We start from the raw sequence: 26,761 nt of genomic DNA on the forward strand, positions 1-26,761 counted from the left end.
ACCTCCCTGGAAGTCATTTACAAGGGACCCTTCATTCAGCTCAGTGCCCCCTTCCACACGTTAGTGTTCTCCCTCCCACCACCTGTGTAGTAAAGGAGTAATTAGCAGAAGTTACTGCTCCAGGTCCTACATGTTGAATGGAAGATAGAGCACCCCCTGCCACCCATGGGACATCAAAGCTGCTGCTGATAGCACCCCCCACCCCTAGGAGGGGAGAATCGGTAAGGGCCCTAGTGCATTGCTTTGCCCAGGGGCCCACAATACTTTTAAGATGGCCCTGCACATACCTACCTTTGCCATCATGCCATGCTCTAATGCCTGGAATTCCTGTGCACTCTCTCTGATTTCTTACAGGTGTTAGTCAAGCTTACAAAGCAGCCATAGACTACAGCTCTTTCTGTTATGGAAGCAGTAAATAGTAGAAAGAATAATGAAGGGGAGAAATACCAACTTTGCACTGTACATCCAGCCACTTACTGATAATTACACAAAGACCTTAGCAACTTCAAAAGGCTACTGCACTACTGAAATTATTGTGATGGTCATATTTTTCTTAGTGAGAAGAGCACAGTACTATTAATATTTTATAATTACATTAGTAGCTATCAAAAGAAACGGCTTGTTACCTTTTTTGTAAATATAAATGTAAAAATATGGATTTATATCCCCCCAATCCTCATAAAATAATAATAATAATAATAATAATCATCATCCTATTTATTTTAAAACTCCACTGTTTATGATAAATGGGCAAACACCCTTGTGGTCTATACAAATCTACTATATATTCAGTACAATAATACTCCATACTTGCCTACCCTCCCGGAATGTGCGGGAGGCTCCTGAATATTGGGACTCCCGAATCGCCCCCGCACCCCCTAGCCTGTTGCAACAAATCCTGGATTTCGCGAGTCTGTGGCTAAAATTACACAGAGCATCATTTTGCGTCATTTTAGCCCCTCCCCCAATCCATGGACTGGCAAATTGCCACAGTTGACTGGCATGGGGTGGGGCTTGGTGACGGCAGTAGGCATGACATGTAGGCAAGTATGTAATACTAAGACTGTGTTACAGTGCACATGTTTTATTAGTGTACTATGACTTATATAATATTTAAACGGAGTAATGAATAAACAATGTAACTGCAGGAACTGTACAAGAAGTGTGATGTAAAAGCACTTACAGTACATGAAGCCTAGCAGTGACTATCCACACAGTGTTTGTTGGCTCAATAGACCCACCTAGTGGTGAAATGTGTTTCTTTGCTCATCAATATACTTAACCCAGTGGTACCCAAACTTTTTTAAATCACAGCACCCCTAAAGTAACAGAATGTTATCCACTACACCCCTAGGCCAAAAGTTTATTATTCAGAAATTAAGAAAAAAGAAAAATATTAATTTAATTAATTGTGTTCATAGGTTAATTATATTGTGAGAGATAAGATTTGCTTCTGTTTATCCACATATATTATGACAGGCAGCCACAATCAGCCAATGGCATAACTACCGAGGGTGCAGCTGTTATGGTCAAGGGCCGGCTGCTCCCCCTGCACCCAGTTAAGCATGGAGCAATGACACCAGAGCGGCAGCAGCGCGGCTTGGGACACGCAGGAACCTGAGAGGGGACACTAAGAAGCAAAGAAGGCGGGCAAGTAAGAAGAATGGAGGAGCTGTTACACAAGACGGACAGGTGAGGAGCAGGATGGACAGGTCAGTGATTGAAGGCAACTGCAGGAGCGGGACTCCAGTGCTCAGCGATAGAGGCACTGTCCATTGACTTTCAGGCTAGGCAGGAGCGGCAGTATTGACTTTTGGAGGCCACACACCAAACAGTAGTAGAATAGAAGGTGATCAGTCATTAAGCCGATACCATTAATTGCAGGCCATAAATCTGAGGGTGCAGTACAGTTACTGAGGTACCAGTCTGCTGTACCTGCATTAGAGGGGTGCCTCTGGGGTGTTAGACCAGAGTGTGCATGAGCTTACTTCATGGTACCTTGAGAAAAGTTCCACCAGAGTGTGAATTGAATGCATAATAAGGGTGAAAATTTAATGTAAGTAAGTTTACTTTATATAGCGCACTTTCGCCAACAGGAATCAAGGCACTTTACAGACATTTAAAAAAACAAAACAATGCACTTAATACAGAGGATGTTGGTGGTACAGTACAGTAACAGACAAGTCACAGAAAAAAGAAACCCTTGAGCACACAGTAAGCATAATGCAGGATTGGTGCAGCATTTTGGATAAGAACTTCCATGGGTTGTGTACTCCACCCTGACAAGGTACCAGGTGCGGCAGCCATTTTAGGTGCTCTGCGTAAGATTACCCTGGGCAGAATAGATTACCCCTAAAATAAAATAAGGAAGGGAGATGGAAAACTGCTGTCCTAGATTATCAGGAGATCCCCTGTGTAGACAATCCAGTCCAATGCAAGGTAATCGCCCCAAAGTACCCGTGGATGAGTGTTTCCAAATGGATAAAAGAATATAGAAAGATATAGCTGTTTTGCCTCCTTCGGTGCGCTGCTGTCCTCCACTTAAGGTAAACTATGAGCGGCACCCGATAGTCAGGTCTAGCTGCTAGGGAGAGAAAGGGCAGAAAAGGTCTGTGGGAGACGCAGAGGTCCGTCCCCACAGTGAGCTGAAAAAGGAAGAGGGAGCGGGGTTGGAGACACAGGACACCTGTCCGTCGGTCCGAGAGCAGGGCCCGGTGCCGTCCCAACTGTGATGCTGCAGTATGTGCTGTATCCAGAGTCTATGGTGAGCGCCGGGGGTCAGCGTCTGTAATAAGTGCTGTGGTCCGCGTCTGCAAATAGCGCTTAGACGCAGAGCACCACAAACACAAACAATCATTTGACTGGTGAGGGCTTTCTCAATGTGTGTGTGCAGTAGGTTGACATGGGTTAGGTCAACAGTCAAAAGGTCAACATGGGTTTGTCGGCACATTCGGGTAAAAAAAACAACAATAAAATAGTGTGCCGCTCATGATGCTTCGGGCACACTATTTTATTCTCCTACCACGCCCTAGTGGATGGAAGTCATGAAATACCGCCTGTCCACACATGTCGGCTCAAAAAACAGTCAAAAAACTCATGTTGATCTTTTGACCTAACCCATTTCGACCTAACGCATTTGTCCACCTTGAACCCTGTCCACCTAGTCCTTTGTCGACCTAGACCACTGTCGACCTTCACAGATTGTCGACCTCAGGGACGTGCGGTGGGGTAAATGGCTGAGGAGTCCCAGGCAAGTACCAGTGCCAGATTTGTACCCAATTTATGAGCCATGGGGTACATGCCAGCATTATACACAAGTGCAGAAGTATATACTGCTGGAGATTCGCTGAGTTGTAATAAGAGATGTGCAGAAAAGGTAGTCAGGTGAGGCACTGCCTCACCTGCCATAGATTTTTTTACTCCAGAGTTTTGACTACAAAAATTATTAGAATAAAAATAAGATTTTTTATATATATTCTTTTTGACATACTTTATAAACTCAATACTCCAGGATATATGCTAGTATGACAGGAAAGGCTGTGCGTCACCCCACCGCACGCCACTGGTCGACCTAGCTGTATGTCGACCCAACGGTGTGCTTACAGCACATGAATATATATTTAAATAAATTTTATGTTTTATTTTTTTACACATAACAGCCAGCAGGGGGCTGGGAGCCGAGAGCCGCTCATTACATATTCATATATTCACTGCTCCTGATCATTACATATGCACGATCGGGAGCAGTGCAAGTGGCTTCCTACCAGGTCCTCTGCTATCTCTCCCGGGGGGCAGCTTGTGCTGCCTGGGTCCCTGGGAGCCCTCCTCCACCCCACATACATTCTGGGGCAGGCAGGGAGACTTCCATCTCCCTGCCTGCCACCGTCCGCCGCAGGGGTTAAGAATCGCTGTCAGAGGCAGTGAGCCCCTGCGACATTGAATACTGGGACATCGAGGGCTGGCAGCGAAGGCTCCAGCCCTCCGGAACATGGCGACAATGCAGCGAATCCTAAACAGGATTCGCTGCACATGCCGATTAATGTCATTGAATACTGCCCTAAAAGGTAAGAATTTTATTAGTAATATTTAGTTAAACATATTTGTTTAATTAGAATATTGGGTGTCTCTAGTATTTGAAGGATGCTATAACATAAACGGCACATTCAATACAAATAAGTAGAGCCTACAAGTTACAGTGCACACTATACAAATACATCTAATATACTAAAAACATACCTAAGGATGAATTCACACATGGTTAAATTGCATTTGGAATTTATTGCATATGCATACATTTATAATTTTAAGCATGTGCTTCACTTTTGTCTTTTGTGGTTTATAGTAAATAGTATTCTTTACTATAAACCTCTATAAAGTCTTATTCAAAATACTGTATGTGGTAAACCGCTTGTTGTAAGAAAAGAAAAATATATAAACAGTTTTACATGGTAACAATAAAATAGTAAAGTGTTTCAGTTCTATGATCTACAGTACACACACACACACACTGATGTATTAAATATAACTGATAGAATGCAAATAAGGTCAAGCATAGACTCTGAAAATAAGTTGAATATAATCATATTCATGAAATGAGAGTAATCAATTATAGGGAAAAAAAGTGACAAGTCTCGGCTGTGGCATCCTGCTAGTTAATATAATTGCCCATGCACCAAGTAATCTTCGGGAACCCAGAGTAATAGATAGGAGCAGAGTGGGGATGGCGGTGGTTGGAGGCGCTAGATCAATTCACCCAGTGAACATGCCAAAAACTTGCTGGGGGCATAGCACTGTTGCCCCTTTCATGAAGGAGAACCCCGTTACCCCCCAAACCCCTCAGAGCTAAAAGGGACAGTGGGTACTTCCTGCCGGAGCTTGGAGAGACCCAATGCCTCAACCCCCGATAGAGCTAGTGTTGATGGTCTTCGGCTTCGGGCTCATCAGAAGCATCCCCTGGGGATCAAAGACCTCAGCTCCCCCCAAGAGGAGAGATTACATGGGAAGAAGGGAAGTCCATAAGTCATGCCTACAGTCCATAAATGTGACGCAACACACAAAAAAACATAATAGGTGCAGACACACAGGCTGTGTTAGGGGTGTGAAATGTAACCTGAAAGTGAGAAGTGCACAGTTCTAATATTGGGGCACAATTATCAACACCCATTTTCGGGGGTTAACGGCAAATATTAAGTATCACCTAAATGTATTAAAGGGGGACCGCAGCAGGAATATAACCGAGCATGCGCTGACACCCCCCCCCCCCCCCCCCCCCGGCTTCCAGCTCCGGGCATCGCAGGGACAGGCTCCTTTTTGGAGCCCTGCGCCCTCAAACTTAATACATTCAGGTGATATGATCGCATTTACAATGCGATCCAGGGCGGTAATATTCCGCCCAGATCGCATTGTAAATGCGATCTTGATAAATGTGCCCTAAGTGTCATGCTAGTGCAGGGTGGTTGCAAATTAACAGTGCATTTTCAGGCACCTCTGGTTTAGAAGGCACCAGGGGCACATGACACCTTGTGCTTCAGGCAACCGGCCTTCTAGCATCAGACCAAATAGCTCTCCATTCCTTATCTAGAGTCTAGTCCAACACCTAGCATAGGTGTTTGTGCAGGGGCTCCTGTAGGGGGGATATAGTACCGGGGAGGGGGGGTACAATATCCCGCCTACAGGAGCCCCTGCACAAACACCCATGCTAGGTGTTGGACAAGGGGTTACACATTCATTGCCAGGGGGTTACATACTTGTTGTCAGGGGTAAGTGTGCACACAGCGTGTCAGTGCTCCCAGTCCCAGCACTTCCAGGTAGCTCTGTAGACACTGTGTTTCCTTAAGAGGCACTACAGCACCCCTGCAGAGTCATTGCTTGGGCTGCCCCTGACTCCTGTCCTGTGCTAAGCATACTTGCCTACTTTTAAAAACTAGTTTCAAGGAAATTATAGTTAATAGAATTTTGCACAGCGCCCCATTGTGGGGGCGTGTCATGCTCCACCCATAGGGCGTGTCTAGTTCCATATATGGAGAGATTGTGAAAAGAGATTGTGAACGTGGCACCTCGAAGCGTGGGTGTGTAATTTAAATTGAATTATATCCAAATGTAGATGAGCCCCAAAGCAGTTAGTAAGAGTTACTATACTTGATAAAGTGCTGGGAAAAGGTGCTGATGATTCAATGTAAATGTATCTATCTCTCATTCCTTTTTTCCCCAAAAATGTAACAGTGTAATGTGGGCTAGGTGACATGAGGGAGATTGCTAGACTAATGAGGGAGAGAGGGAGATTGTTTTATTAGATCTTGTTGTCTATTTGTCTCCCTTTTACTTTATTTTCCAGTCTCATGTACTTTTTTCACTATCAGTTGTCACCACACTACAATGAAATTCATTAAACTTGAAATTCTCCAATATCCTCATAGAAAATATTAAAGCATTCTCCAAATACCCACAAGAGGGAGCTCACCCATCAGACATTTATTTGTAGTAACACTGACCTTTGAATCACCCTTTGTAGTCACAACAATATAAAAGAGGGGAGTGAGTGCAGATTCCATCAAAGCCTATTTTACCTAAAAGTAACCTCCCGCGTTATTTCACACTTTTGATTTACACAACCCTGGGTTGATTAATCAATTGATAAGAAATACATGATCCATCTGTCTGCACAAATTGAGACCAGTGTAATTGCATCACAAGTAAAGCTGGCCCTACATGCAAATATATTTGACAATTTTGTTTTAACAACTGTTTGACCAGTGTTGGGTATCAGATAATAATATAATGGGATAAATCATTAGTTTTCGGTTGACCCAGAAATGCGCATGTGCTAGGGCCTAATTCGGACCACTACGAGAGATAATAAATTGGTCACAAAATGTGATTCTGGATGTTTGACCGCGTGGCCTCACGGGAGAGCTGCAAGCATAGGCCACGCCAGGGGCGAATTTAGGGGTCAGGCCACCCCTAGGCACATTATTCTCTGCCCCCCATCACATCATTTCTCCCTTCATTTTGCGCTCAATGTAGATGCATCAAGGCCCCCAAACAGCCTCAACCTCAACCCAATAACACCTCCAGGACCACAATTTGCTCTCCATTATCCCACTTCTATCAGTTGCAGAATAAATCTAAAAGAAATAAGTGATAGTTACATAAAAAAAAGTAATTGCCTGGCCTTATTAACCTGGTGTGCCGCCCCCCAGCAAGTGCCTCCACTAGGCACGTGCCTCAATTGCCTAGTGGGAAATCCACCCCTGCGCCACGCCCCTTATAGCGAGGACACGTCCCAAAATGCTGTCCGCACGCAGTGTCCCGAATTGCATCTTTCAGAATTTGGGATGTATAGATTCTATCTATTATCTTTTTTTAGTATGGATCATTAGGTCTACAGCAAGAAGGTCGACAAGCATTGGGTTGACACCATTAGGTCAACATGGGGAAAAGTTGACATGGGTCTACGGGGACATGAGTCTACGTTGACAAGTCAAGAGGTCGACATCAGCATTAGTTCGATATGGGCAAGGTCAACAGTCAAAAAGGTCGACATGGTGGTTTAACTGGTTTTTATACCCGAATGTCGACGCAGTCAACATAGACACGGGCTAAAGTGCACCTCTTCCCCTCGCATGGCAAGCGATGCTCGACACACTATTTTATTCTCCCGCCACGCCCTAGTGGATGGTAGAGCTTGAAATACCGCCTGTCGGCATATGTCGGCTCGAAAAAAGTGAAAAATCCCATGTCGACCTTTTGACTGTCGACCTTGCCCATGTCGACTTAATGTTTGTGTCGACCTAATGACCTGTCAACCTAGACCCATGTCGACCTAATGGTGTCGACCCAATGCTTGCTGACCATCTTGCTGTAGACCTAATGACCGTATCCCATCTTTTAGAACATCTCCACTTTAAAAAAAAAAACATACTGTGGTAACTATACCCTAAGAGTTTACATTGGCAATACACATGGGCCAAGCATCCATATATCATGTAATTTATCAGTTGATGATCCCACTTGCAGTGTCATAGAAATCATTTTCCAAACACATTTACCAACAGGATACATACAGATGACTTGTGGTGCGGATGCCGGCACGGAGGAAACCAGACGGGTCAGGTATGTATACTTACACACCGCTCCCTCCCGCAATCTGACCCTCCCCGCTAGTTCCTAACCTTACCTTCGCTGCTAGTGCCTCACCCTCGTACCCCACCACCTAAATCTACCCACCCATGTTTTGATGGGAAATTCAATTACTCGTTCTGCAGAAGGGCACAAGTGCTGTGGGAACCCACAACCAAATGCATCAGCATAAGATTGTAAGCTTGCAAGCATCGCATTGCATGCCGCAATATTCCAGGGGGATGCGATGCGATGAGATTTTTAGGAGCCCATACGATGGAAATCGTGGGCGCCGTTCTAGGAAACAAGTACCTTTATAACAGTGCGGTAATGGGAGGCCAGAATTTAGAACAGTGCGGTAATGGGAGGACGGAATTTATAACACTGTGGTAATGGGAGGACGGAATGTATAACACTGTGAAACGTCTGAGCTAAGGCTTGTACTGATGGCTTGCCATCGCTGGCTGCTCGCAAAATAATTGACACCCTGATTTTGGGGCGGTAACCGTACATTTTCTGGGAAGGGCCAGGAAAAAGCATTCCCCGGCCATTGGGAGGGACAGGAAAAAGCATTCCCCGGCCATTGGGAGGGCCACTGACGTCATCAGCGGCCTCCTTCTCCCTATGGCCATCGCAGCGCCGAGTAAGTCCTGGCACTGTGAACAAAGGGAAAAAAAATAGGATTTTGGGTACCTACCGGTAAATCCTTTTCTCGTAGTCCATATGGGATACTGGGCTTCACTACTATGGGGATTGAGACCTCCGCAGGAGAGACAGGCACATAAAAGAACTTTCAGTGTGGGTGCACTGGCTCCTCCCCTCAATCTCCCTCCACTAGTCAGTTAATGCAAAAAACTGTGCCGAAGGAGAGCATGTGAGGAGTATGTGATAATGTATTGTGGTGAGATTCATCCAGCACACCCAAACGAACAAAAAACATATAAAAGAGGTGAATCCTAACAACTTAAGAGGACACCTGTAACTAGAACAAATCTATAGTCCTATTTATCCTATAGAAAACAAGGCAATAAGCCTAACCATAAAGTAGGTCTGACAGCAGAAAAAGCCGCACTGAGGCGGGCTCCCAGTATCCCATATGGACTACGAGAAAAGGATTTACCGGTAGGTACCCAAAATCCTATTTTCTCTACCGTCCAATGGGATACTGGGCTTCACTACTATGGGGAGGTCCCAAAGCTATCAGAACGGGTGGGAACGTGCGGATTCTGCTGTAGAACCGCATTCCCGAACTGGGAATCCTCCCTGGCCAGGGTGTCAAACTTGTAGAACTTCACAAATGTGTGTTGCCCTGACCAAGTTGCGGCCCTGCATAGCTGCATTGCCGACACCCCTCGAGCAGCCGCCCAAGAGGTACCTACAGACCTGGTTGAATGAGCCTTTACTGAAAAAGGAAGCGACAAACCAGCTGATGCATAAGCCTGCTGGATAGTACATCTTATCCACCTGGCAATGGTACGCGTTGAAGCAGGTAAACCCTTCTTCTGCGCATCATAAAGCACAAACAGGCTGTCCATCTTACGGATCCTAGCTGTGCGCTTGACATACCCCTTAAGGGTGAGGACCACATCCAAGGTATCTGGTATATCTGGGTGTGTCGCGCTAGAAGGAACCACAATAGGTTGATTTAGGTGGAACCCTGACACCACCTTTGGAAGGAATTGTGGTCTAGTCCTGAGTTCCGCCCTATCGTTGTGGAACACAAGGTAAGGGCTCCGACAAGATAAGGCCCCGAGCTCGGACACCCTCCTGGCCGAAGCTAGAGCCAGCAAAACAACAGTCTTCCAAGTGAGGTGTCGCAGCTCAGACTCTTCCAATGGAACAAACCGGGCTGATTTCAAGAAAGTAAGAACTACTTCCAAATCCCATGGTGCAGTGGGAGGCACAAAGGGGGGCTGAATCCTCAGCACCCCCTGTAAGAAGGTTTGCACTTCCGGCAAGGCCGCAATCTTTTTCTGAAAAAACACAGATAGTGCAGAGATTTGGACCTTTAAGGAACCCAATCTGAGTCCCTTATCCAGGCCAGCCTGAAGGAAACGTAGCAGACTGTTTAATCGAAAACTGGCCGGAGGCAAGTCATTCTTCTCACACCAGGCAATATATCTGCGCCATATTACATGATAATGAGCAGCCGTCACCGGCTTCCTGGCTTTTATCATTGTAGTGACGACAGAGGGATGGAGACCCTTGTGGACTAAGATCTGCCGCTCAACCTCCAGGCCGTTAAACGTAGCCGCTGTAAGTCCTGGAAGACGAACGGGCCCTGGAGGAGCAGGTCTTTTCTTAGGGGCAGACGCCACGGGTCTTCCACTAGCATGGCCTGAATGTCCCCGTACCAGGCCCTTCTTGGCCAGTCTGGTGCCACCAGTATGGCCTCCGTCCCCTGATGCCGGAGCCGCTTTAGCACCCGAGCCAACAATGGGAGAGGTGGGAAGAGGTACACCAATTGGAAATCCCAGGTCCAGGTGAGAGCGTCCACCGCTATCGCCCCTGGGTCTCTGGTCCGTGCACAGTACATTGCTACCTTGTGGTTCAATCGTGAAGCCATCAGGTCGATCTGAGGGAGCCCCCACAGATCCACTATGGCATTGAACACTTGAGTGTGAAGGCCCCACTCTCCCGGGTGAAGATCGTGACGACTTAGGAAGTCCGCCTCCCAATTGTCGACCCCCGGGATAAAAATGGCAGACAGGGCCTGGACATTCTGTTCCGCCCAGGACAGAATTTTTGACGCTTCTCTCATGCAAGGCATGCTCTTGGTACCACCCTGCCGATTTATATAGGCCACAGTGGTGGCATTGTCCGACTGGACCTGGATCGCCTTTCCCTGTAACAATGGAGCTGCCTGTAACAGGGCATAGTAGACCGCCCTCAACTCCAGCTTGTTGATATGAAGGCCTGACTCCAGTGGAGACCATCGACCCTGTAGGCGGACTCCCTGTGTCACAGCTCCCCAGCCCCTCAGGCTGGCGTCCGTGGTTACCAGAATCCAGTCCTGGATCTGGAACCGTCTGCCTGCCAACAAATTGGATGAATCTAGCCACCACTGTAGCGAGATCCTGGTTTTTGTTGCAAGGCCAATCCTTCTGCGCATCTGCAGGGGGGAGCCGGACCATTTTGTCAGAATATCCAATTGAAAGGTCCTGGAATGGAAGCGGCCAAATTGTATTGCTTCGAATGAAGCCACCATCTTGCCTAGAAGCCGGAGGCAAAGATGGATCTGTACCAGAGGTGACTGTAGGACCTCCCTGACCAGCTGTTGTATTGCAGTGACCTTTTCCATCGGCAGAAAAACTTTTTGTTCTGATGTATCCAGGATCATGCCCAAGAAAACCATCCTCTGGGTTGGAACCAGCGATGATTTGGGCATGTTTAGGATCCACCCGTGGTCTCTTAGAACCTGTATGGACAGATTGAGAGCACTGCTTAAAGCCTCCGCCGACCCTGCTTTTATTAGCAGGTCGTCCAGGTATGGCACTACATTCACCCTTCGGAGCCTGAGTAGTGACATCATTTCCGCCATTACCTTTGTGAAAACCCGCGGGGCTGTCGACAGGCCGAAAGGTAACGCCCGGAATTGGTAATGGTCGTTCCCCAAGGCAAACCTGAGATAGATTTGGTGTGGGGGCCAGATAGGAATGTGTAGATAGGCGTCTTTGACGTCTATAGAGGCCAGGAACTCCCCTCTTTCTAGGCTGGCGATCACAGAGCGCAAGGACTCCATCCTGAACTTGAACACGCGCAGGAAGGGGTTCAGTGACTTTAGATTCAGGATGGGTCTTACTGAGCCGTCTGGCTTCGGTACCAGGAATAAGTTGGAATAATATCCCTGGCCCTGCTCCGTGACTGGCACTGGTACAATTACCTGAGACTGAAGCAGCCTGGTAATGGCCCCCTGAAGGAGCACCTGATCTTCCTGGGATGCTGGAAGTGCCGACCTGAAGTATCGTCTGGGAGGGGGTTTGTCGAATTCCAGCTTGTAACCTAGAGAAATGAGACCTCTGGCCCAGGTATCCAGACCCGAGGCGTCCCACACATGGCTGAAATGCAACAATCGCGCTCCCACCGCGAGAGAGTCTCGTGGCGGGAAAACCCCGTCATGCTGCAGGCTTAGAGGAAGTCGCGGCATTTGGACGGTCCTGGGTGTTGGAGGTGTTAGGCTTCCTAAACTTGCCTCTCGTGCCCCTGCTGGCATTGGAGGCGCCCCTAGCCTTGGGGCGAAACCTGTTCCCACGAAAGGACTGCTGGGAAGCACCTGTGAAGGTACGCTTTGCAACCGTGGGGGCTGATGGAAGGAAGGTAGATTTTCCTGCCGTGGCTTTGGAAATCCAACCGTCTAATTCACTGCCAAACAGCCATTCTCCTGTAAAGGGAATACCCTCCACACTCTTCTTTGAGTCTACATCTGCAGACCACTGCCGCAGCCACAAGGCCCGTCTGGCTGACACCGCCATGGCTGAATTGCGCGCGTTAATTGCGCCCAATTCCTTTTGTGCCTCGCACAGGATTTTTGCGGTATCCTGAATGTGACGCAGGCTGTCCCCTATCTGGGCCACAGTCATGTCACCCAACAAGCCTTCCTGAATCTGGGTTGACCAGGTATGAATAGCCTTGGCCATCCAGCAGCTGGCTAAAACTGGACGCTGGGATGCCCCACTAGCCGTATATATGGACTTGAGGGTAGCTTCCAGCCTTCTGTCCGCCCCGTCCTTAAGGGTGGATACCCCTGGGACTGGTAACAACACCTTCTTAGAGAGGCGGGAAACAGAGGAGTCCACTACCGGTGGCTCCTCCCATTTCTTTCTGCCCAAAGGTTCAAAAGGATATGCATTAGTGAACCTTTTTGAAAGAGTAAACCTCTTATCAGGGTTTTGCCATGCAGCCCTGAAAGCAGTTTCTAACTCTGCCTGCTCAGGGAAGTACACTGGCTGTTTCTTCTGTGTCATGAAGAAGGATCTCCTTCTGTGGATGCCTCAACAGGGAGATCTAAAACATCCCTAATAGCCCTGATAAGGGGCTCGGGACCATGTACTGCCGTCTCAGGAGCTGGTTCCTGCAGACCCTGCTCCTCACCCTCCTCCAATATGTCCTCATCGTCCTCATCTGTGTCAGGATCCATAGCAGTAGCCTGCCTCTTTTGAGGCTGTGCGGGCGGGGGAGGTACATTTTGGGTATGAAGAATATCCACCCTGGCAGATAACATGGACAATTCCCTCTGAACCCTCTGCGTTTGCTGAGTGTTAGTGGAAAGCTGTGAAGCCACAGAATCCAACAAGGTCTTTATGTTGGAGGCCCACACAGGCTCCTGCTCATCTGCCTGCGATTGCCCCGCAAGCTGTGGGGGAACCCCACTGATCTGGGTGTCAGCACTACTGGGCTGTGGTGACATACAAGCCTCACAAGTAACCTGGGACTGTGACTTGGGCACAAACTTGGTGCTACACACCATACAAGTGAACTTTTTCACCATGATGAGATAGTACTACAATGTCTGTAGTAACAAACACAACCCCCACGCAGTCACACACGTGCACACACTGCTGGATGTGTTTCCTCTGAGTGAAAACAGACTATGTGCTTGCTTTATGCTGTGTCTGTAACTAAACAGTGGGGAAAAAACAGAGCAATTGGGGAGCCAAGTGCACCCTTAACCTGAACTCACAGATCTGGGTGAGCTGGTAACGCTAAACACAGTGATATAAACAACACAGTGTCTGACTAAGCTAGATAGCGCAGCAGCGCTAAATCGCTATAAAAACCTGCTGTCTCTGCCGTGCTGCAAGTACCCGGATCCACCACGCCAGTGAGGAGCCCTGTAATGGAGTCTGGCAGCGTGTGAAGAAGCAGGAAGTGACAGCGCGCGCCCAGCAGAGCTTGGTCCCGCTCTGAGTGAAGCCCCGCCCCCTTACACGGAGCTGGCGCTTACATATAATTATACTGACATTATTAAAGGTGTAAAATATATATCATACATTATACCCTGAGGGGTGTCCCTGGTGGTCCAGCGGCAGCACCCCTATGCCAGTTATCAGACGCGGTGTTCACGCGGTCCCTGCTGGAGAGCCGCCATTACTAGCCGTCGTCTTGCCGCACCAGAAATGGCTGCGGGGACCCCTTGTGGGACCCCCAGCCTGTACTCACCACCGATGTCTTCAGACCTGTCAGGGGTGTGCGGCGGCTAGGGGACTTGCTCGCTACAGCGCAATGCTGTGCGGTGACAAGTCCCACGCAGGACTGGATTGTCCTGTAGCAGGGTCAGCTCTGCACCTGAAGAGGTCGGGGACTGACCCTTCCCCTGACACCCACGAAGCAGGACAGCTGTGTGGTCACTACAGCGCCCCAAAATAACAAACTTGAAAATAAATGTGGAAAAAACTCTGGAGCATCCAGAAGCACTGCCTCTCCTGAGGCACATTTTTCAAAACTGACTAGTGGAGGGAGATTGAGGGGAGGAGCCAGTGCACCCACACTGAAAGTTCTTTTATGTGCCTGTCTCTCCTGCGGAGGTCTCAATCCCCATAGTAGTGAAGCCCAGTATCCCATTGGACGGTAGAGAAACATTAGACGGTGAATGATTGTGAATAGTTTTACCCTCATGTACATGTCTCCGATCACATTTGCAGCCGTGCTTATGGGCAGGGGGAGAGCGTTCGGAAGGGTGGCATTTACCTGATCGCTGGGCTCCGAAACTCGTTGCCTATCGATCAGTTCTGAATCAGGGCCTTAAGGTGGCCATACATCAGAAAGGGGAGTGGTTCTATATCCCAGCAGTTGGAATCCCGGCGTTCAAAATCCCGAACGCCAAAATCCTGACAAGGGGGGGGACATGGATCGCCCCCCCTTGAGGGCTCGCTGCGCTCACCACGCAGCGGGCCCGGTGCCTCGCTATGCTCGGCACACTAATTTATTTAATTTATTCTCCCTCTGTGGGTGCCCTCTGTGGGTGCCCACAACACCCACAAATTAAATAAATTAGTGTTAGGATTTCGGCGGTAGGGATTCCGGTGTCGGGATTTGGAACGCCGGGATTCCGACCGCCCGGATTGTAACTGCATCCCTCAGAAAGATATTGCACCCAATCATACAATCTCAATGGATTGTAAAATGGATTGTATACAGATTGTATGATTGTGTGCACACGATGTGCACACAATCTCCCAACCCCGGGAGATTGGAGGATTGATCCTCCGATCTGACGTGCTTCAAGTCAGATCATGTGACACTCCCTCTCTGACTAGTAGAGAAGAGAGATGCAGCTTCTGGGCGGCCCGTGACAGTGAAGTTGCTGGGAGCCGCAGGTGTATCCATGCGGCGGACGGGCGGGTGGCTGGTGGATGTCCTTTTGCACAATTCTGTCACTACTCTGAAAACAGTTTTCATAGGATTGCTGCTTTTGGGTTATTTAATAATGGTATAACACAGCAGATGTGAGCAGATTGGTAGTTGTGGCAACATGTAAATTAAAAAAATAAATAAAAAATGGATTTTTGGTACTCCTATCTGTTTGATCCTAGTAAGCCAGCCCCCTATTTAAATGAAGCTTCAATCATACAATCATGCAGCAGATGGATTGTATGACAGATTGTGAGTACGTTGTGTGTCCAAAAAACACCAAGGACTGCCGGGGAATTGAAGGGAAATTGGACACAATCCTGATTGTTCGACCGGTCTTGCTGATGTATGGCCACCTTTAGCCTCTTCCACCTCTGACTGGAGGTATTGCAGTTATGATGTTGGAAATTGGGATGCCATCAGCCAAAATCCAGGCACTAGTACGGTGGTGACTAGTTGGGATTCCTGGCCAGGGATTTCAACTGCCAGCATTCCAATCACCGGCATTCCAACTGCATGCTGACACAAGAATCCCGACAGTTGGCATCCCAATCATCATATGTTTGTCAGCAGGTATTAGTGTTAGGATGGGTACTAAAAAGTCGGAAATAGGGTTAGGCACTAAGGGGGAGGGCTTGGGTTAGGCTGCAGGTAGGGAGAATTAGTTGTGTAGGGGGAGAGTGTAAGCATCAGGGGCATAACTAGAACTTTGTTGGTCCCCCATTTGCCCCCAAATGAAAAAATGGCAGCATGTCTGATGCTAGAGGGCAGTGTGCATGTAAGGCTACGGGGCAGCCTATGTGTGCGTGAGGCTAAGGGGTAGCATCTATGTAAGTGTGAGACTACAGAGCAGTGCCTCTGTGTGTGTGAGGCTACGGAGCAGTGCTTGTGTGTGTTAGTCTACCAGGCAGCATCTGTGTGTGTGTGTGTGCGGCTACGGAGCAGTGTCTATGTGTGTGTAAGATTACAGAGCATTGTTTGTGTGTGTGTGTGTTTGTTTGTGTGAGGTTACAGAGTAGCACACACGTGTGTGTGAAGCTATGGAGCAGTGTCTTTGTGTGAGACTACAGAGCAGTGTCTGCGTGTGTGTGAGGCTATAGCGCAGCATCTGTGTGTGAGTTTATTGGGCAACATATGAGTGTGTGTAAGACTACGGAGCAGCGTATGTGTGAGGCTATGGGGCAGCGCCTGAGTGTGTGATGCTATGGGGCAGCGCCTGAGTGTGTGATGCTACAGGGCAGTGTCTGTGTGTGAGGATACGGAGTGGCATCTGTGTGAGGTTACAAGACAGCGTATGTGTATGGGAGGCTAAGGAGCAGCTACTGAGTGTGGGGCTATGGGGCAGCATCTGTGTGTGAGACTACAGGGCAGCAACTGTATGTGTGTGTGTGTGTGTGTGTGAGGCTTCGGGGCAACATCTGTGTGTGTGTGTGTGTGTGTGTGTGTGTGTGTGTGTGTGTGTGTGTGTATGAGGCTAGTGTGTATATGATGCTTTGAGAATAGAGTGTTTGTGTGTGTCTATGGTGAAAGTGATCGGAGGGGGAGCAACCAAATAAAATTGGTCTGCGGGCGACGTGTACAACATACACAAACACAACCTGAGATTAAAGGCCGGTACACTCAGTGATGTATTGAGCAATGTGACTAATTTTAGCCTTTCTGAGCGATATTGCTCAGAATATATCTCCCAGTGTGCATGCCACCACTCTCAGCTGTTACACACTGAATCGACCCACTCCATCATCTGTACAAATGAGGGAGCGCATAATTTACGAGAGCCATGTTGCAAAATGGTTCCTGCTCCTCCCCCCGCCACTGCCCATAGAACTACATCTGTCACTGTCTATGAGGTGAAGCCTGCATGCACTCCACAGGTCAGTGTAATGTCTGGTACTCCTCTGCATGTGCTAAAGTCTGTACACACTGACTGAACCCCACCCTTGCCAATAGTGGGGGGAGGGAGGAGGAGCAGGGACCATTTTGCAACATGGCTCTCGTTAATTATCAGCTCCCTCATTTGTACATGTAAGCCATATATGCCTTTACATTGAATAATCATCACCATTTCCCAGCACTTTAGCAAGTATAGTAGCTCTTACTAACTGCTCCGGGGCTCATATACTTTTGGATATAAGTAATTTTAAAAGATTCCTCTCAGATTTATTAGTACTCACCCACGCTTCTAGGTGCCACGTTCACAATCTCTTTTCACAATCTCTCCATACAGAACGTGGCCTTAATCATGACCTCCTCCAACAGGACACATAGACAAATCCCTAATGGCAAGTGTCGGTATTTAAGAGTTAACCAGCCCCTCCCACCGGGAAATAACCTATCAAAGAAAAATCCCCTTAAGTGCCGATAATGCTCTACTCAGATAACCAAGAAGGCTGCCGCTGCAAAATTCAAAACACACTTACTAGATCCATCAAGGATACAGATGCCGCTCGCCGCGCCGTCTGCACGAGAACCAGCACAGCCATCACAGGGCGCGTTCCACTGCGGCGAAAGTGACTCCGCCGTGTGGTTAATTAAGCCGGAACTTCCGCCGGCTGTTGGCAGGTTTTTTTATCTGTCGAGCACCCAGTCAGTCCAATACTATATACGCTGCCCAAGGTTCATAAATCCCGTACAGAGCCGCCGGGAAGACCGATTATTTCGGCTCAGGACTGCAACCATTAGCACAACTGGTTGACTTTTGCCTACAAGAATGTGTTAGTAGGATTGACAGCTACATACGTGACACAAGTCACTTCCTTGAGGGTATGAAGGCCCTAGGAGAAATTCCTGATGGTTGTTTTTTTTAGCAACAATGGATGTTAGCTCCCTCTACACCGTCATCCCTCATGTTAACGGTGTGGAGGCAGTTAGGAAATGCTTATGTACGCTGATAAAGGGGGCAACGGTCCCCGAAACGTCGGACACTGTGTTTTTTATGCTTGAATATACTATTGCACAAGACTCCTAGTGCCGCTTTATTTCTCGACCGTATATATGTAGCGATAGTGGCACTCCTTGGGACTTGATAAATAACTGGACAAAACGCAGTTTTGTCCAGTTATTTATCAAGTCCCAAGGAGTGCCACTATCGCTATATATATATATATATATATACACACATACACACACCTTCTTAGGGCGGCACTCACTTCTTCAAGAAAACACGAACACAAGGAGTAATTGAAATCTAAGTTTCGGAGCTTTAATCACACTCCGTCATCAGGATACAAAATATCAAATACAAACACAAGCATTTTATACATACCCGACCCCCAGTGCGCGAGGACGCCCGGGACGTCCGGATCACGGCGGTACCGCGTCTCAACGTCATCAAACGGTGCCGGCTACCATGGAAACCCATGGGTCGCCGCGCTCCGTTGATACGTCAGAGACCTACGTATCCTGCCGCGCCTCCGGTTCCCTAGGCGACACAGAAATATCAACAAATACAAAAATCACAATAGAGGGTACGGCATCTAATGTGTAATTTACATCATGGCTTCATCTCATCGGTATATATAACAGGAAGATAACATGTGTGCGGCACTGTAAAACCACAGATAAATATATGTTGCGCCCGAGCCTGCTGCCTACGTCACTGCTGACTGGCAGCTGGGCAGCAGGGAAGCTCCGGCGTATAAACGAACGCCGTAGTGGAGGTGAGGGGGGGGGGGGGGCGCATTCCTGGGGCAGGACAAACCTGCCCTGGTAGGTTTGTCCTGCCCCAGCAAAAAACCCCACTCAAGGGGTTATAGATGCTTCCACGCACAAACATCATAATTTCTCTATATATCACACATACTTTTTATATAATTAATAGTTAATGGTGACATACAAAGTCATTAATAAAAAATGTTGAAGATTATTTACCGAACATTCATCTTGGATGTGGCTAAAGCGGTTGGCTTAAACCCAGATTTCTCTACCAGGATACTCTTACTGGCAGCATTAGAACGCCCGTTACATCTCTGACTGGATGGCGTCTTTGCAGAAGGGAGCGGGCTTTTCCATGAAGGGGATGGTTTGCTGTGTAGGGACTTCGATAAATAAAAAAAAACATTATTTGACTTCAAAATAGTTGTATAGGTTTTAAAGGGCGATGGCGAGGAAAAGAATGAAACTGGAAGATCAGTCGGTACTTGTGTATTATCTGGGCGCCGGATTTTTTAATCGTGTCATTGTACAACCAAAAATCGGTCGCATCGCATGCGATCATATCGCATGCGATGCCACGCGATTGGACCCGATTTTTAATTGTACAGGCACCCAGATGCCTGATTCCCATGTTAAATGACCCCCCAGACCTGATTTTGGATTGTACACCCACCCTGATAGGTAATGACTATGTTAAAATGCCCCCCATTGTTAACGCCACCCCACTATCAACGCCAACACGAAGCGTGGTTAGCGCAGCGAGTCCGCGAGGGGCGGCGGTACGCGTCCTCTAACCTTTTGATACCCCGACTATCCACGTCGGCGTGGAGTTGATAGAGGGGGTATGAAAAGGTCGGAGGACGCGTACCTCTGCACTCGCCACGATTTGGGTTGGCGTTGATAGTGGGGTGGCGTTAACAATGGGGGGGCATTTAACATAGTCATTACCCATCAGGGTGAGTGTACAATCAAAAATCAGGTCTGGGGGGTCATTTAACATTGGAATAAGCCCAATTTGGGCATGATCGCGTCGCATCACATTGCATGCCATTATAATGACATGCGATGCGACGCGATATAAAAATTGTACAGTGGGGTTTTAAAACCCCTGAAATCGGGTCCCATCGCATCGCATCGCATGCCTTAAGTAGTGGCATGCGATGCGATATATCGGGCGCCCAGATAATACACAAGTACTGATCAGTCTTCTTAAAATTGTTTTACTGTACGATATTGCCGCTACTTTATCACCCTACCAGGGTGAGTGCATCTGCCCCAAAGTACAAAATAATTCTAAATGAGCCCATTTTGCAATCAACACAAATATATTCCCTATGCCGCTGTACCTTTACTTCTTGAATTTTAATGCTCACTGCTTCTAAACGCTTCTGTTTCCTTTCGATATATAGGTTTATTGACTCCATCTTCTTGAATTGGGCCTCGTGCAGCTTTTTAAAGTCTGTAGAATGAAAATGGAACTTAGACATTTAATATCCAATTCCTTAAACAACCACAAAGCCCAGCTGGAACGCACTTACTTGGGGTTGATGGTTTGGGTCCGGACTTGGATAACCGACTGGCGTATCTGGGAATCTTCCCACCAGGGGGCGCACACACATTGGCTTTAGCTGTTCATGCAAAACAAAAATGTCATTAAATTGTCCTCAAGTTCAAACCAAAATCCTAAATTGTACGAGTTCCGATGGACAGCCGATAATCTCCCTCACCCCCCCCCCCAAAAAAAAACAGCTTCGGAGATTTCATGGTTGACATGCGTTGGGTAGACCACTGAAGGTCGATACCTGGAATAGGTTGACATGGCTAAGGTCGACACAATCATTCGGTCAACAGTCAAAAAGGTCGACATGCGTTTTTCCACTTTTATGTTTTTTTGAGCCATCAGGCGGTATTTCATGCCCTACCGTCCACTACAGGGTGGTGGGAGAATAAAATAGTGTTGGAAGAATGGCGAGCCATGTGAGTGGAGCGGTACACTTAGGGGGGTATGCAATGTGCCGCCCTATTGCCGACAGGGGAAATAGCGGCGGCTCCCTATTCAATGCTGTCTAAAGCGACAGCATTGAAACAGGATCACGGCAGAACGGGACTGACTTTGGAAGCTGTCGGGCCCGTTCTGCTGGTAACAGCCATGGAATTACACGATCCCGGCTGCAGATTGTCAAACCACTGCCTTTTTTTCAGCAACGCCCCCTTTGTGCTGAGCGGCAGGTGGGACATTGAATCCCGCCTGTCGTTCTGCAGTCGATCAGACTGCAAGCAGGCCGGATTGCGGCTGTCGGCCGCAAGCAGTGATCCTGGATTGCATACCCCCTTAGACGGTGTCGAGATTCAGGACAAAAATAAATAAATAAAAAAAGCAATGAATAAAACTTATGTCAACCTTCCCATTGTTAACCTAATGCTTGTGTCGACCTTCCGACCTCTTTCAGGTGTTCACCCATACCCATTAAATGCATGTACCCTTTACACCAGTGATGGGGAACCTTCGGCCCTCCAGCTGTTGAACTACACATCCCAGCATGCCTTGCTACAGTTTTGCTATTTGGCCATTCTAAAACTGTTGCAGGGCATGCTGGGATGTGTAGTTCAACAACAGCTGGAGGGACGAAGGTTCCTCATCCCTGCTTTACACCATGACCATAGCCTCTTACCAGTGGATGAAGGAGAGACTTACAGGTTTTGGAGGTGTATGTAATGCAAATGTCCACAATGATCTATTTGTTTAATGCCCTTCGCCTACATGGAAGTGTACATATAAACATAGGCGAATCTAGGGGGTGGTCCGGGGGTGCACTGGACAACCCATTTTGTAGCTGATGGATAGGGCTTTCCAACGAGCCCAGCCCTGTGTCTCTAGCCCCCTGGGAACCGGAGATACTGCCAGGCAAAGCTGGAACATTTTCCCTATAGGATAACATGGGACCCGCTAATTCCGACCCCCACCCAGTTCAACGGCTGCCAGTTCCCCCTTCGGCATCACTGAAGCTCGAGGTTGATCTCAGTCGAACCCAAATCGCTGGGCCTTCAATCTGATATCAGGCTGGATCCATATGGGTTAATTGATTCCAGGGATATTGAGGTTAAACCGTTTTTTTCATTTCTTAAATGTAATTTCATGACTGTTTATGTTCTTTGAGGGCCAATTTCTCTGGAACCAAACAGCCCAGTTTCACGGGACCAAAATCATTTGAAGCCAACTCAAAAGTTCTTCAATGTGATACTGGTCTCATGTAAATGGGTCAGTTAGTTTCGAAGATATAGCTGGATCGTTAAAGGGGGTTAGGGAGAGGGGAGTGGTTGTCTCTCCCCCTCACACCAGAAAATGCAGGGACTAGGCTGGTGTATAAGGGGTCAGCCTGGGAATGTCCCTGCATCATCCTGGGACCATATTCCCGGGTAAATCCCTGCATTTTCTGTTGTGAAAGGGGTATTATGCCGTGACCTGCAGTGCTCTGAATACAGCCGGGCAGCCCCCTGCTCTCTGCCCAGCTGTCAGTGACTGTCACCCCTGCAGCTTCCGCTCCAATTCTTCTCCCCGCTTTCACCTCAGCCCGCCCCCCCCCTTTAATCATGTGGTGCCGGTGCCCGGCGTGCTCCCCCGACGTCACGCACAACAACAGCGCAAACAATATTTCAAATGTCCACTCGGCTAGAGGGGACACCAGGAGGGGAGTGGGAGCGTGCTCTGCGTTGCGCTCTGCTCCTCTCCCCATAGAAGCAGCTGCACCGCTCTCAATCTCTCCCGGCAGCAGCAGCGAAGGCTCATATAAAAATTTACAGTAAGTGGCACTTTTGGTGGCATTGCTTAAGGGACGCTACAAGTGGCGGTATGTGGGGGCATTAAGCATAATGTGTGGCTTAAGGTGTAAGGGGCATTACGGTGTGCAGCATCATGTGTAAGGGGCATTATGTGTGCAGCATTATGTGTGCAGCATCATGTGTAAGGGACATTATGTGTGCAGCATCATGTGTAATGGGTACTATGGTGTGCGGCATCATGTGTAATGGGTACTATGGTGTGCGGCATCATGTGTAATGGGTACTATGGTGTGCGCCATCATGTGTAATGGGTACTATGGTGCCATCAAGCAAGAACCCCCTAGCAATGAGCACGTAGGTAAGCAGCACTTATGTGGCAAATATGTAATGGGCATTACGGTTTGTTATATAGTATGTAATGGGCAACATGATGTGTGGCACAATGTGTAATGGGCATTATGGTGTGTGGCACAATGTGTAATTGGCATTACGGCGTGTGGCTTTATGTGTAATGGGTATTACGGAGTTTGCTAAAATGTGTAATGGGCATTAATGTGTATGGTCTTAAGTGTAATACCACACCCCTTTTTTGTGATGCCACGTCTCCTTCCCATGAGGCCACGCCCCCTTTTTGCCACGCGGCTACACCGCGCAAAGGTCCCCATACTATTATGTCTAGATCTGGGACCACCCATTACCATAATTCTAGATTCGCCTATATACATACCTCCCAACATGACCCTCTCCAGGAGAGACACATTGCTCTGCTCCTGCACTTCCCTATTAATTTATGAGGTACTCTTTACTTAGAAGGGCGCCCACGATTTTGATCGTGGGCATCGTTAGTAAAAAATCTCGGGCATTGAATGCACTAAAAAATCGGGTGCGATCAACCGACGAGATGCCCGAGATTTCCCATAGGGAACAATGTTAAATGTCTCAATTGACCCAATTTTCCTGTTCAATGCCTCAATTGACCCGATTTTTCCATAGGAAACAATGTTAAATGGGCCACAGAGGCCAAATAGGCACCCTGAAGTGTATAATGGGCACCCGAATTGTTAACGCCACCCCACGATCAACGTCAACCCGATGCGTGGCGAGCGCAGCGAGCCCGCGAGGGTCGGCGGTACGCGTCCTACGACCTTTTCATACCCCCACTATCCACGTCGGCGTGGAGTTGAGAATAGAAAGTGTGGCGAGCGCAGCGAGCCACCGTGCCCGAAGCGTGGCGAGCGCAGCGAGCCCCGCGAGGGTACGCGGACAGCTGTGAAGCCCGCGAGGGGACGCAGATACCTGTGAAGGTATCCGCGTCCCCTCGCCACGCTTCGGGCTCGGTGGCTCGCTGCGCTCGCCACACTTTCTATTCTCAACTCCACGCCGACGTGGATAGTGGGGGTATGAAAAGGTCGTAGGACGCGTACCGCTGCGCTCGCCACGCTTCGGGTTGACGTTGATCGTGGGGTGGCGTTAACAATTCGGGTGGCCATTATTCACTTCAGGGTGCCTATTTGGCCTCTGTGGCCCATTTAACATTGTTTCCTATGGAAAAATTGGGTCAATTGAGGCATTGAACAGGAAAATCGGGTCAATTGAGACATTTAACATTGTTCCCTATGGGAAATCTCGGGCATCTCGTCTGTCGCATCGCACCTGATTTTTTAGTGCATTTAATGCCCGAGATGGGCGCCCTTCTAAGTAAAGAGTACCATTTATGATTACCATCACCTGTGTTGAAGCACATTTCTTATCAATTAACCTGTTAAACACAGATGAAGGTAATCATGCATTAAGAAAAAGTCCAGAAGCAGAGCATTGTGTCCCTCCTAGAGAGGGTCATGTTGGGAGGTATGTATATATATATATTCAGAACACAAGATGTCAAGAATTATTTAACTACAGCCCTGCAGGATATTTCAGTGTACTGTACTTCTCGATTATATATCACCATGATTATGTTACTATGTACCATGGAGCCATTCAGCTGCATTATCTGCTACATTTCTAGATATTTTTATTTTGCTAAATAATCTATACATACTGCTGCTGTGTATGGATGCCAACACCTACAGTATGTGGCTGAGCGTGAGAGCCGTCTGTGATCTCCCTGTCACGGTTGGGAGAGACGGCCCCCGAATGGCACACTATGCGGGCGTGCTGCTGCCAGGCGGGTGCATCTCAATGAAGTGTTGTTATTGTTGTCCCTTGCTAATGCGTGCTAAGCGTGGCCCGGCCATGCTGCTGCTGCTGCTACACCCAGAGGCCAGGCACCATTCCCCTCCCGTGCACACAGCAGCACAGGCCCGGCCAGGCCGCTCTCCGCCACAACCAACCTCGTTCCCGCTACAACCTAACTGAGCTAGCCCCGCCCGCCGCTGTCATTAGCTGCTCCTCAGTACGCCTCAACCAAACCCTAATCTCCGCCCCAGAATGACCTCTTCCCAAGCTCCACACAGCTCCCCCGAGCCGCTGGATCCACGCCTCCAGCCGCTATCAGTGACGTCTCTCCCAGACAGCTCCTCCTATTGGCTGCCGCCCGTCGGCTGCGTGCGCTTCAGGTTAGGCTGCGCCTCCCCCTTTCCTTTTCTCTCGCTGGCCGCCGCCGCCGGTCCCCGGAGCTCCCGTCACCCGCCCCGGGCGTGCGTCCGTCCGTCCTTCCACCTCCCCGTGTGCAGACAAGATGGCGGCGGTGGTGATGAGCGGCGGGGTGTCGGTGGTGGCCCGGCTGGAGGGCCGCGAGTTTGAGTACCTGATGAAGAAGCGCTCGGTGACCATAGGCCGCAACTCGTCGCAGGGCTCGGTGGATGTGAGCATGGGCCACTCTAGCTTCATCTCCCGGCGCCACCTGGAGATCTTCACCGCCGGTGACGAGGACGGCGGGGGGGAGTTCTACCTCCGCTGTCTGGGCAAGAACGGGGTCTTTGTGGACGGCGTGTTTCAGAGGAGGGGGGCCCCGCCGCTCCAGCTCCCCCGAGTGTGAGTACAGGGCAGGCCGGCCGGCACATGGGCTGTTTGTAAGCAGAGGGGGAGGGGAAGCCGGTGACAGGTGGGGGGGGGGGGGGCACATGGTATGATAGGGGGTGTGATCAGTAATACACTAGCACTGCACATGTGGGGGGGGGGGATCTGGGCGTTACTGTCACTGTATATTGAAGGTGGAAGGGTGAGATCAATTATATACTGTCACTGCATGGTGGAGGGGTGTGTGATCAGTGGTATACTGCAACTGAATGGAGGAGGGAGGGCTGTGATCAGTGGTGTACTGTAACTGCATGGGGGAGGGGGTGTGATCAGTGTTGTACTGACACTGCATGGGGGAGGTTCATGGTATACTGTCACTGCATGGGGGGTTGATGGTGTTCAATGGTATACTGTCACTGCATGGAGGAGGGGCAGTCAATAGTATACTATCACTGTGGGGTGTTCAATAATATACTGTCACTGTATATAAGGGGTCAGATAAATGATCTAATTGCCTTGGAGGCTCAGAGTAACTTATTGGGAACCGAGAGTGAATGGAAAAGTGGGGTAGCTGATCTGGTGTTCCAGGCAGCATTGGGTGGGAAATTTGTTGTCATGGGGTCCATGTTGACATGAGGGAGCACACTGTTGCCATGATTATAGGAAGAAAATGTTGTGAAATATAGTGCTGTGATGATATGAGGCTGTAGATGAAAGTGGTGTTGATATTGTGAGGAAAGAATGGGCAACCTGTTTTGGAAGAAAATGTATCGTCTTTAAAAATGTGTATTTTTGTTGGTGTAATTTACATGTTTTGCTTTATTGCTCATACTGTATTTGTTAAAGGGTGCAAACTCTGGTGATCTGCTGAAGGAGGGTTGCAGTTTATTTTAATGAT

At 48.5% G+C, this 26,761-nt stretch overlaps 2 protein-coding genes across 11 annotated transcripts in view; one reads left to right on the forward strand and one right to left on the reverse strand.

Moving 5' to 3' along the window:
- The window catches only part of LOC146008728 (nucleolar and spindle-associated protein 1-like), a 48,782-nt gene extending 22,844 nt beyond the window's left edge, over nucleotides 1-25,938 (reverse strand). Inside the window, exons 1-4 of one of the 5 annotated variants that reach the window (XM_083148352.1) lie at nucleotides 25,652-25,938; nucleotides 20,661-20,750; nucleotides 20,496-20,581; nucleotides 19,339-19,505 (exon numbers count right to left, since the gene is read on the reverse strand). In XM_083148352.1, the coding sequence (XP_083004478.1) occupies nucleotides 19,339-19,505; nucleotides 20,496-20,546 (218 nt within the window). In that variant the 5' untranslated portion in view covers nucleotides 20,547-20,581; nucleotides 20,661-20,750; nucleotides 25,652-25,938. Of the gene's footprint in view, nucleotides 1-19,338; nucleotides 19,506-20,468; nucleotides 20,582-20,660; nucleotides 20,751-24,943; nucleotides 25,315-25,337 lie in introns of those variants that run through there. The other 4 variants (XM_083148347.1, XM_083148351.1, XM_083148350.1 and 1 more) reach the window with 4 other exon arrangements.
- Nucleotides 25,445-26,761, forward strand: part of FOXK2 (forkhead box K2) — an 81,879-nt gene continuing 80,562 nt past the window's right edge. For 4 of the 6 annotated variants that reach the window (XM_083148342.1, XM_083148343.1, XM_083148344.1 and 1 more), the window contains exon 1: nucleotides 25,446-25,878. In XM_083148342.1, the coding sequence (XP_083004468.1) occupies nucleotides 25,583-25,878 (296 nt within the window). In that variant the 5' untranslated portion in view covers nucleotides 25,446-25,582. Of the gene's footprint in view, nucleotides 25,879-26,761 lie in introns of all 6 variants that reach the window. The other 2 variants (XM_083148345.1, XM_083148341.1) reach the window with 2 other exon arrangements.

This window comes from Crinia signifera, chromosome 6 (assembly GCF_055691185.1).
Source record: "Crinia signifera chromosome 6, ASM5569118v1, whole genome shotgun sequence".
NCBI lineage: Eukaryota > Metazoa > Chordata > Amphibia > Anura > Myobatrachidae > Crinia > Crinia signifera.